The 11,887-nt window shown below is 48.9% G+C and overlaps 1 protein-coding gene across 1 annotated transcript in view; it reads right to left on the bottom strand.

The window, feature by feature from the left end:
* SIK2 (salt inducible kinase 2) overlaps positions 1–6,994 on the bottom strand; it is a 65,448-nt gene extending 58,454 nt beyond the window's left edge. The window contains exon 1 of the mRNA XM_070952382.1: positions 6,711–6,994. Within this exon, the coding sequence (XP_070808483.1) occupies positions 6,711–6,944 (234 nt within the window). The 5' untranslated portion in view covers positions 6,945–6,994. The remainder of the gene's footprint in view (positions 1–6,710) is intronic.
* Positions 6,995–11,887: the final 4,893 nt, after the last annotated feature.

Here is an 11,887-nt window from a genome sequence, read left to right as displayed (position 1 = left end):
TGTAAATGCCAGAGGACTGCTCTTTTTGGATCTCTCTTCCAAAGCCAGATCCAACTCAGTGCGGATCTCCTTTCTTGACGTGGTTTTCTGAATGAATGGAGAAAAGGTATCTACAGAGTTCTCGTGAATGTAGTGACGCTGTCAAGATTTTTTCAAGGCAATTATTTATTAAACCTGTATACCATCACTTTCAACAAATTGACCAGAAACCTATTTAATCTTTGATTGGATGTACACATAGGAGGCATGAATTGGTCTCTACCAAGAACTTTTAAAAACCCCACTGGATGTCTCAATTTAATACAACTGCTTTCATTGTTCTTTCTTTTTATTATTATTATAACATAAAATTACATTACAAGACATACAACATTTGTATATATACTCTCTTAACAGCTATTTTGTGATATCTTCTAGTATTTACATTTTCTCCCTTTTTGCCTTATATTATTCCAGTTTCTTCTTGTCCCCTCTCTTTTAATTGCAGTGTATTTATTAAGACCTCTATTAACTTTATATTTTCTACACATTGACATATTCATTATTTCCTATGGTATAAGTGGCTGGAGAATAGGAATAGGAATAGCGGAGAAGAAAAATAGGGGTGAAATGCTTTAATTGTTCTTTCAAGGTTTAACACCGACACCTATTTATCCAGCAAATTACAGGTAGCCCTCAACTTACGACCACAACTGAGCCCGAAATGTACGTTGCTAAGTGAGACGTTTGTTAAGTGAGCTTTGCCCCATCTTTCTTGCCACAGTTGTTAAGTCAATCGTTGCAGCAGTTAAGTCAGTAACCCAGTTGTTATGTGAATCTGGCTACCCCCCTGTTGCGTGTCAGACGGTCACAAAAGGGAATCACGTGCCCCCAGGACGCCGACATAAATACGAATCAATTGCCAAGTGCGCAAAATTTGATCACATGACCATGGGGGTTGCTGTAAGGGTCGTTAAGTGTGAACAATGGTCGTAAGTCCCCTTTTTTCCAGCACCGATGTAACTTTGAATGGTCACTAAACGATGTGTTGTAAGTTGAGGACTCCCTGCGTAATTGCACACGTCCTCTGTATGCCGCCCCCCCCAAAAAACCGTCACACTGAACTTAATAAACCATTGTTTGCCTTTCCAAAACGGCGTCCTTAAAGCAGGAGAAAACTAACTTATACTACCGATGCCAGATTTGGGAGAAAAGGGTTTGAGTTCTGCGGGAAACCACACCATTAACATGATCAAGGTGTGATATTTTTTTATTTTATTTTTTTAAATGATAGTTAACAAGCGGAACCACAAAGCTGCTTCCACAGCTGTTGCCACGCTTGTCCAAGCAGTTAAGGGGGCTGGCTGAGACAACGCATCCATGCTGTGTACAACAGTCACACTTCGAATATGTGCCTCCAGAATAGGCCCCGGGGCCAGGCCTCCAGAGAATTTTTTCCGGCGAAGCACAAGAGAAATGGAAAGTTTGTCGAAAGCTGCCAACCGGCTTTTGCACTTTGGAAACGGGCAAAGAAAACAAGCAAACAGCGTTACTAGCTAAAGAAAGATGGACGGGGTGCAAGATTAGGACAGGCCTGGACTGGCTGTTCTCTTCTTTTTTTTTTTTTGATGCTGGGATGGCAAGAGAGAGAGAGGGAGGGAGGGAGAGAGAGAAAATTATGCATCTCATTGTATTCTCAGCTACCGGGAGGAAAAAAAAGGCTGGAAGGACAAAGGCCAAGCAGTCAAAAGGTGGAATTTGTGCCGTCTTAAGAGTCGGCACAAACCAGAAACTGCTGGGAAAACGGACCACGGTCCTGATTAGCAGCGAAAAACTGGCTTCGCCGTGGTTTATCTGCTCGTACCCCCGAAGCTCAAGTAGTTGTTAAAAAAGGGTCACGTCCTCTTTCGTAGATCGAGATTGATTTTCAAATTATGTTTGCTATGAGAATTATTTATCCACTTATTATTTTTCAAAGCGCCGGAAGGCAAGAGAAGAAACGATGGATGGAAACTAACCGAGAGAGAGAGACGCAACCTGGAATTAAGGGGAAACTTCCCAACAGTGAGGACAATGAACCAGTGGGAGAGAAGTTGCCTTCAGAAGTTGTGGGTGCTTCATCACTGGAGGTTTTTAAGAAGAGATTGTTGGACAGCCACTTGTCTCAAATTGTGCAGGGTCTCCTGCTTGAGAAGGAGGCTGGACTAGAAGACCTCCAAGTCCCTTCCAGATATATTCTGATTGAATCCTTGGAAAGTCACAACATTTTTCTACCTTCCCCGCCCCCTCTCCAAAGTGATCTCATTTCTCCAATGGATTTCTTTCATTTCTTCTCTAAAATGAATCACAAATCCCCACCCCTTTATTCCTAATTCCAAATCCCTTCGAAGAGCAAGGAAATAATTCCTCACCGTTCTACCTGAGGCTGGTTCTGCTAAGTCACGTTTTCCTTCAAGCAGGTTCATCTCAAGATCACCGTTGCTTCTAGCGAAGGAACTCCCTTCCCAAAAACATCCACTCGTCTTCAAGATGCCTCTCTCCATCTAACCCATGACTTCGTTCTCACAATTGTTGCACTCTGGTTGTTCCTTCCTCTGTCTTTTTGGCAGTTGGTTCTAAAATACCCACCCCCTCAAGATTTCTGATTCCCCCCCAAGGTTCCTTACTTCTGTCGTTTTTGGAGGAAACTCTTTGGATTTCGGAAAGCAGCTTCAATGGATCATCTTCTGAAGGACATCCTGGATTAGCTCCTTTTGAGGCTTCTCAATATCTCTTGATCTTCCATGGGAGGATGGTTTAGGTCAGGGGTCTGCAACCTGCGGCACTGGAGCTGCATGTGGCTCTTTCATCCCTCTGCTGTGGCTCCCTGTTGCTCAAAATATTCGTCACAAAATATGTGACACCTGCCGGCATGTGATTTATTGAGCTTCTTGGCCCATCTTTTTTTTTCCGGAGTGCAAAATGTTTTTGTTGCATGCAGAAATAAAAATTTGTTTTCTCTGTAGCAGTTCATTTATTTCATAAATGCAACACACTATAGTTTTTTTATATACATAGTATAAAGGTTAAAAAAAATGATATATGCAGTGTTATCTTCATTTTAGATGTCAAAAGGGTTTTGTGGCTCCCGGTGTTTTCTTTTCTGTGGGAAATGAGTCCAAATGGCTCTTTTGAGTGTTTAAGGTTGCCGACCCTTGATTTAGATTGTCAGTCTTCTACCATGTTTCCCCCAAAATAAGACATCCCCTGGTAATAAGCCCAATCGGGCTTTTGAGCGCATGGCAATAAGGCCAAGGGCTTATTTCAGGGTTCAAAAAAATATAAGACAGGGTCTTAATTTTGGGGAAACACGGTACTATTTTCCTTCTGATAATAAGACTCATTTCCTAGATTTAGTATTCCACTTCAGAAGGGTTTGGCATAGCAAGTTTCACTGGAAACCATCCCTGGATGGTGCATCTACACATTGACAGGAAGCTATTTCCAAGCCTAAGGAGTTTTTTTCCTGAATACAGCACCTCAGAGAGAGAGAGGCGAAGATCATCCAGAAATCAACCAAGCAGGAGGCCCTTTGATCTTTGAAGGATGTCTTCCTGAAGACTTTCCTTTTGGTCATGTTCCGTGCACAAAGTCTCAGAAATATATTCAGCTGCCATGAGACAGTCCTGTTCCCTCTCATCTATGCCCTGTGGGAGCATTCTCATTATTTGGTGGGGGGGGGGAGAAAGAGGACAGGGGCTCTCCGATTTGAGAAAGACCACCCTCTCTTGAGGTAGTCTTTTCCAAAGGAGCCACTTATCGAGGTGCTCCTCACATGATCTTTGGTAGTCTTCCATGTTTTTCCTTGGAGCAGCTACTCCAATTTCTCAGGATCAGGAGTGGTAGTAGAATCCTGTATTTAATAATGTATAATTATTATTCTTCTCTTCCTTACTAGGATCTATCTCTTCCCACTTATGACTATAACCATGTTGCTTGTATCTTTCAATTTATATATTTTTTTTGTTTCCTAGTACGATTTGATAGCTTATAAATAACCTTGACTATCACTAAGTGTTGTATCTTTTTATTCTTGATGAATGCATTTTATTCTCCTTATGTACACTAAGAGCATATACACCAAAGACAAATTCCTTGTGTGCCCAATCACACTTGGCCAATAAAGAATTCTATTCTATTTATTATTTACCTTTTAAGAAAAAAACACAGAGGCTACCACCATTGCAAAAAAAAAAAAAAAAAAGCTCCTTACAAGTGCAGCACCCACAGATTCAAATGTCATTCCAGGTTTCACATCACCAAGCATCGAAAAGCCACAAACAACCATTTTTAAAGCCGTAGCAGTAGCAATAGTAAGAAAGCAAAGGCAGTACCGATAGTGACAGGTGCCTTGGCTGCCATCCCAAAACAACTGGACCAACCCTTGAATACCTTCGACATTGACAGAATCTCCATCGATCAATTGCAAAAGGCAATTTGGATGAGCTTATATTCTTTTAACACCCTTAAACCACATTTGCGGATCTTAGATCCTTGGAAAGGAATCGAAAGGTGGATTAAAAACACCAAATCCAGCTGGAACATCTGGCTGACTGATACATAAAACATGTACGCTCCCCGATTCTCAAAAATCCCGGGTGGCTCACAACAACCGAGCCACGAAATTACAATAAAACATAAACAAGAAAGAAAGAAAGAAAAAGAATAAAGTTTCTCAGGTCTACTTAAGACTTGTGATAGGGCTCCGTGTACCTAAGAAAGAGTGCTAGGTAGAAAAGCCACTCATCCTCTCTCCCGTCTACCTTGGGATGGATGCCTTTGAATCTACTGCCCAGGAGAGGAATCTTCCCTGGATAATCTTATCACTGGATCCACAGAGATCTCTGAAAAGATCTGAAGCAGCGTTCACGAGCACGAGGAGACTCAGAAGTCTTCTTCCAAAGCCAGCAGAGCTCCACACACCTTTGGTTGGGGGGCACCTCTGCACTAAGCAATCTGCATGGGGGGGTCCCCCTTTCAGAGTCTGCACCCCCTGGCTGTCCCAAAGCTGCTTCCCCACCCCCCAAAAAAGGCAACTGGATTTCCTTGGCTTTTGACCTTCGGGACAACCTGGATGACGGAGAATCCCCACAGACACCCCCCTTACTGTTTTCTCTCGCACCCTGACCCTGAGACACCCCCTCCACACACACACACACATTCCGGGGGAGGGTCTCTTTGCCCTTCCACCTGCAACCCCATGCCCAGGGCTAGGTGGGCAGCAGAGCCAGTCTGTCTGCAGCATCACTGCAGTCTCAACTTGGAGGGGTCTGTGTGTGTGTCACAGCATTGCAGGCGAGGGGGTACCCCCCCAAAAAAAGCCGTGGGGGTGCCCTGCCTGACTCCCTACTCCCCCACCCCAATTTAGGGTCCCAAATGTGGGGCAGGGTCTGGGGGGGAGTCAGATTGAAGAGAAGGATCTCCCCCAAGCCAAGGGGGATCCCCTGACTGAATCTCTGCTACCCCCAATTTAGGGTTCCAAAAGGTGGGGAGGCATATTGAAGAGCAAGAGCCCCCCACACACAAAGCCATGGGAATCCCCTTACTTAATCCCTGCTTCCTCCCACCCTCCAATTTAGGGTTTCAAATGTTGGGGCATAATGAAGAGCAAGAGCACCCCCCAAAACCATGGGGATCCCCTTACTTAATCCCTGCTTCCCCCCAGCCCCAATTTAGGGTCCCAAATATGGGGCAGGGTTGGGCGGGGGGGGGGGGGGCAGACTGAAGAGCAGGATTCCCCTGACTGAATCCCTGCTTCCCCCAACTTCAGAGCCCAAAGGGTGGGAAAGGTCGGGAGGGGAGGCATATTGAAGAGCAAGAGCCCCCCCCCCACCAAAGCCATGGAGATCCCCTTACTTAATCCCTGCTTCTCCCCCAGCCCCAATTTAGGATCCCAAATGTGGGGCAGAGTCTTGGGGGGCACACTGAAGAGCAAGAGCCCCCCCCAAAGCCATGGGGCTCCCCTTACTTAATCCCTGTTTCCCCCCAGCCCCCCCCATTTAGGGTCTCAAATGTGGGGCAGAGTCGGGGGGGGGGAACATACTGAAGAGCAAGAGCCCCCCCCCCACCAAAGCCATGGGGATCCCCTTACTGATTCCCTGCTTCCCCCCCCCACCAGCTTCCCCCAATTTAGGGCTATGGGGATCCCCTTACTTAATCCCTGCTTTCCCCCCCAGCCCCAATTTAGGGTCCCAAATGTGGGGCAGAGTTGGGGGGGGAGCATACTGAAGAGCAAGAGTCCCCCCCCACCAAAGCCATGGGGATCCCCTTACTGATTCCCTGCTTCCCCCCCAGCCCCAATTTAGGGTCCCAAATGTGGGGCAGGGTGGGGGGGGATACTGAAGACCAAGAGACCCCCCCCACCAAAGCCATAGGGATGCCCTTACTAATTCTCTGCTTCCCCCCCAGCTTCCCCCAATTTAGGGCCATGGGGATCCTCCTAATCACTGCTTTACCCCCCAACCCCCTCCCTCAATTTAGGGTCCCAAATGTGGGGCAGGAGGCAGATTGAAGAGCAGGGTCTCCCCCCCTCAGCCCCCTTGCGCAGAGGGAAGCCCCCCCACCCCCCCAAGTCCCAGATTCTCACGTTCTTCTGCCCCTTTCGGGGGGGACGCCCCCCTCCCGCTCCTCCCCCCCACAGACACGTGTCTCCGGCAACCCCCCCCGTTCCCACGACCTTCCCGCTCTCTCACCTCGCTGCGCGTGATGCGGTGCCGGCCCAGCTTGACCACGGCGAAGTTGCCCTTGCCCAGCGTGCCCTCGATCTCGTAGAAGCCGACGCGCACCGGCACCGAAGCGCCTCGGGGCGGTTGAGGCTGAGGCGGCGACGAGGAGGAGGACGACGACGGCGGCGGCGGCGGCGGCGGGGGTTGTAGGAGCAGAGCGGCGGCGGCCGGAGGAAGCCGCCGGGGCTCGGCCATCACCATGCTGCCCGGGTCGGCTCCAGCGCCTCACCCGCCGCCGCCACCGCCGCCGCCGCCGCCAAGGACGGAGAGCCGCTGAGGGAGCCGGAGGACGCGGGGACGCGCACGCGCGCTCCCTCACCCTCCTTCCCTCTCCTCTCTCTTTCGGACGCCCCGCCCCTTGCGCGTCACCACGGGCGGAGCGCGTCGCCCCGGCAACCGCCGCGCGCCGCCAATCCGGACGCTCGGCTCGAGGGGGCCGGGCCGCTCCCGCCAAAAAGAAAAAAAAAAAAAAAAAAAGCACAACACCTCAGCGGGAGAGAGATTACCCATCATGCCCCGCGCGAGGCAGCCCCTCGCGCGGGGCTCGGGTCGTGAGGGGAACCGCTTTCCCTTTTTTTTTCTTTCTTTTTTTCTTTCTCTCTTTTCCCCCCCTCCCCCAGTCCCGATCTGGGTAGGGGGTCGTCTGAGAAAGATTTCTCTCCTTTCTTGAGCTGCCCCCTCTTTTCCGTTTGGTTTGGGTCGACGACACGCGTCCTCTGGACGCGCGTTCCCACATGCGCGGCTAAGCTTTTTTCCCTTTCCCCCCCCCACTGGGATCGGAACTTTCTCTCTCCCGGGCTCGGATTGCTAGAGCGGGTCGTTCGGCTCATGCGACCCGCTCTAGCGATCCGAGCCCGGGAGAGAGAAAGAAGCTGATGATGTTGGTTTGGTCTCAAACCAGTGCTGTGGAGTCGGAGTCGAGGAGTCGGAGTCGGAGGAAATTTTGGGTACCTGGAGTCGGAGTCGGAGTCGGAAGTACAAAAAACTGAGGAGTCGGAGTCGGAACACTTATCTCCCGACTCCATAGCCCTGACAGTGCTGTGGAGTCGGATTCGAGGATTCGGAGTCGGAGGAAATTTTGGGTACCTGGAGTCGGAGTAGGAGTCGGAGTTGGAAGTACAAAAAACTGAGGAGTCGGAGTCGGAACACTTATCTCCCGAGTCCATAGCCCTGAAAGTGCTGTGGAGTCGGATTCGAGGATTCGGAGTCGGAGGAAATTTTGGGTACCTGGAGTCGGAGTAGGAGTCGGAGTCGGAAGTACAAAAAACTGAGGAGTCGGAGTCGGAACACTTATCTCCCGACTCCATAGCCCTGAAAGTGCTGTGGAGTCGGAGTCGAGGAGTCGGAGTCGGAGGAAATTTTGGGTACCTGGAGTCGGAGTCGGAAGTACAAAAAACTGAGGAGTCGGAACACTTATCTCCCGACTCCATAGCCCTGACAGTGCTGTGGAGTCGGATTCGAGGATTCGGAGTCGGAGGAAATTTTGGGTACCTGTAGTCGGAGTAGGAGTCGGAGTTGGAAGTACAAAAAAACTGAGGAGTTGGAGTCGGAACACTTATCTCCCGACTCCATAGCCCTGTCTCAAACCAGGATTTGTTTTAAACTAGGATGGGTTTAAATCAAAAGCAAGGGGCTGGGCTAAGACCACATAGGATGGCAACCCCCTCCCCCAAATCTGCCCCCCCTCCCCCCAAAAATCAGACATTCACACTGCAAGATCTGCTAATTGGATTGGCATTACAGGGAGTCCTTGACTTCGCAACCGTTTGTTTTAATTAATGATTGGTTTAATAATTTCGTTTAAATTCTGGTCCGAATGATGGACTCCCTGTAATGTGTCAGTTTTAATTCCAGATTGGGTAGCTTTGGGTCTGAGCTTTAGATACAGATTAACAGAGTTGGAAGGGACCTTGGAGGTCATCTAGTCTAACCCTTCGCTCAAGCAGGAGACTCTTGTTGCTCTTTGTTGCTCTTCTCTGCACTCTTTCTAGAGTCATCCTCCTGCAGGAATACAACCTTTGGATCTCTTGGGATCTAAAGAGCCTGTCAATATGAACTTAAATGCAAGCAAAGGAAAGATCACGTGCAGGTCTTGAAATTAGGAATTGACCTGCCTGCTTTATCTCCAGGTGGAAATGTTTTCAAGGTGCATCTGCGAAGCCACCTTGCTAAAGACATTTGAATGAATGGATGAAGATAGAGATTCTCAGTCATCCAAAGGTGCTTTTGCAAGAGGCAACTGAATAACAGAACCACAGAGTTGAAAGGGACCTTGTAGGTCATCTAGTCCAACCCCCACCGAAGCAAGAAAACTCTACAGCCGTGATGATGAGCCTATGGCAAGCGTGCCAGAGATGGCACACAGCGACCTCTCTGATGACACTAGAGCCATCATCCTAGTTCAGCTCTGCTGCACATTCGCACACACCTCCCACCAGCCAGCTGGTCGCGGGGTGTGCGCGCATTGGATTTTGGGGGTTTGGGTGCATGCTTTGGGCACTTGGTCCGGAAAAAGTTAGCCATCACTGCCCTACACCATTTCTGACAAAGTGTTGTGGCCCGCCAGTGGCCTGCGTGGATCGTGGCTGATCCCGACGAGGAGGTTGGTGTGGGGTCGCGCCAGCAGCCTGCACAGCCGGCGCGCGCGTCGGACAGCGAGGAGGCTGAAGAGGATGTGGTGCCAGAGGCAGAGACTCAGCCTGGGCCTTCAGAACTTCCAGAGGCTCCTTCAAATGGAGAGAGCGAAGTGGAGGAGCCTCTCCTCAATGCTCGAGCACGCAGGGCTGCCAAAAGGCAGGAATGGCTACTCAGGAGGAGGAGGTCTCCTTGAGAGTAAGGTTTGAGGATAATTGGCCACTCCCTTAGCCTATTTAAGTCTCACGCAGTCAGTAATTTCTTGCTGGAAACAACGTGTAATTATTACAGAGCATTTTGGAGAGTGAGTGTCTTATCGTATCTTGTTTTCTGGGCAGGTTGCCAACCTTTGCCGGACTTTGTTTATTCTTGATACGTTATTTATTAATTTATTATTTATTAATCAAATTTCTATACCGCCCTACTCCCGAAGGACTCAGGGCGGTGAACAGCCAAGATAAAATACAGATAATCCAAATATTAAAAAAGTCCCTTAAAATTATTAAATATTTCGGCCGAAACACAGATTAAAACACCCAATTTATAAAATCACAAATTAAAAAATTTAAAAAATTTAAAAGATGGGAGTTAGGCCAGGCCAGCTTGCTGAAATAGAAAAGTTTTGAGAGCACGGCGAAATGTGCGCAGGTCCGGGATCTTCCGTATCTCTGGGGGGAGCTTGTTCCAGATGGTAGGTGCCCCCACAGAGAAGGCTCTCCCCCTGGGGGCCGCCAGTCGACACTGTTTGGCCGACGGCACCCTGAGGAGCCCCTCTCTATGGGAGCGTACTGGTCGGTGAGAGGCTATTGGTAGCAGAAGGCGGTCTCGTAGATACCCCGGTCCGATGCCATGGAGCGCTCTAAAGGTGGTAACCAAAACCTTGAAGCGCACCTGGAAGAACACCGGGAGCCAGTGCAGCTCGCGCAGGAGGGGGGTCACATGGGAGCGCCACATCGCTCCCATAACCACTTGCGCGGCCGCATTCTGGACCAGCTGGAGCCTCCGGGTGCTCCTCAAGGGGAGCCCCATGTAGAGAGCATTGCAGTAGTCCAAGCGGGAAGTAACGAGAGCATGAGTGACCGTATTTAACGAGTCCCGATCCAGAAAGGGACGCAACTGGCGAATCAGGCGGACCTGATAAAAAGTCCCCCTGGCCACGGCCGTCATGTGCTCACGTTATAACTTTGATAAGGACCGTTGGTGTATATCACAATCGTTGGGAATCCAGAGCTGGGGCAGAATACAAATGGCAGTCCAGTGTCTTCTTGAAAGCTCCCAGTGATGAAGCTCCCACAACTTCCGTTGGCAACTTCTGTTCCATTGGTTGATTGTTCATGCCCGACTTTTTCAAGAGGCAACTGGACGTTCTGGTTTTCCTTTGAAAACATTTCGTTTCTCATCTGAGAAGCGTCTTCAAAGAAAAGACGCTTTGGGATAGAATAAATTGAATTTGCATCTTGCATAGATGCAACTATGTAACTTCAATGGCATTGCAAATTACTATTTGTAGTGTGTAATTTTAGGATGTGACTGAGTTGTGAAGTTCAGGAAAAGGATTACAGTGGTTTAGTTACGGTTGCTGAATTGCTAAATTGTGCCCGAACTTTCCAACCCTGTGGACCATAGCCCATTAGCCCCCCTGACTTCCAGAATTGTCCCAATTTCACGTTCATTGCGTTGATGACACTATCCAACCATCTCATCCTCTGGAGCCCCATTCTTTGGCTTTCTATCTTTCCCAACATCAGTATCTTCTCCAAGGAATCCTCTCTTCTCATCTGGTGGCCAAAGTATCTGAGCTTCAGCTTCATTTCGAATAGAAATAATAGAAATAACAGAATAGAGAGAATAGAATAGAATAGAATAGAATAGAAGTGGAAGGGGCCTTGGAGGTCTTCTAGTCCAGCCAGGGGTGAAATTCAGCAGGTTCTGGCGAACCGGTAGCGGAAATTTTGAGCAGTTCGGAGAATTGGTAGCGGAAATTTTGAGCAGTTCGGCGAACCAGTAGCGGAAATTTTGAGCAGTTTGAAGAACCGGCAAATACCACCTCTGGCTAGCTCCAGGAGTGGGACGGGAATGGAGATTTTGCAGTACGCTATGCCCACCAAGCCACGCCCACCAAGCCACACCACGCCCACCAAGCCACACCACGCCCACCAAGCCACACCACGCCCACCAAGCTACGCCCACAGAACCGGTAGTAAAAAAAATCTGGATTTCACCACTCCAAGGGACTTTGAAGTCTTCTCCAACACCACAATTCGACAGCATCAATTCTTCGGCGTGTTTGTTTACAGACAATACAGATTTCCAAACGAAGGCATCCTAGGCTTACATCATAGCACATAACTTATGTGCCCCTCCATCCATCCTGTCTTGATTTAATGGGAGGGAAGCAGACATTGGCCAAAGGGAATGGTTGCCTAACGAAGCAAGCTTGTCTCTGAGGTGCCGCTGTTCTTTTTTGATCTTCCGCGCGATCCTATAATTCACAAAAAACAATTAAAGGG

This window comes from Pituophis catenifer, unplaced genomic scaffold (assembly GCF_029215685.1).
Source record: "Pituophis catenifer annectens isolate HBS135680 unplaced genomic scaffold, rPitCat1.0.hap2 SCAF_12, whole genome shotgun sequence".
Lineage (NCBI taxonomy): Eukaryota > Metazoa > Chordata > Lepidosauria > Squamata > Colubridae > Pituophis > Pituophis catenifer.
Note: the sequence above shows the minus strand (reverse complement) of the source record. Positions and strands in the feature narration are given on the sequence as shown.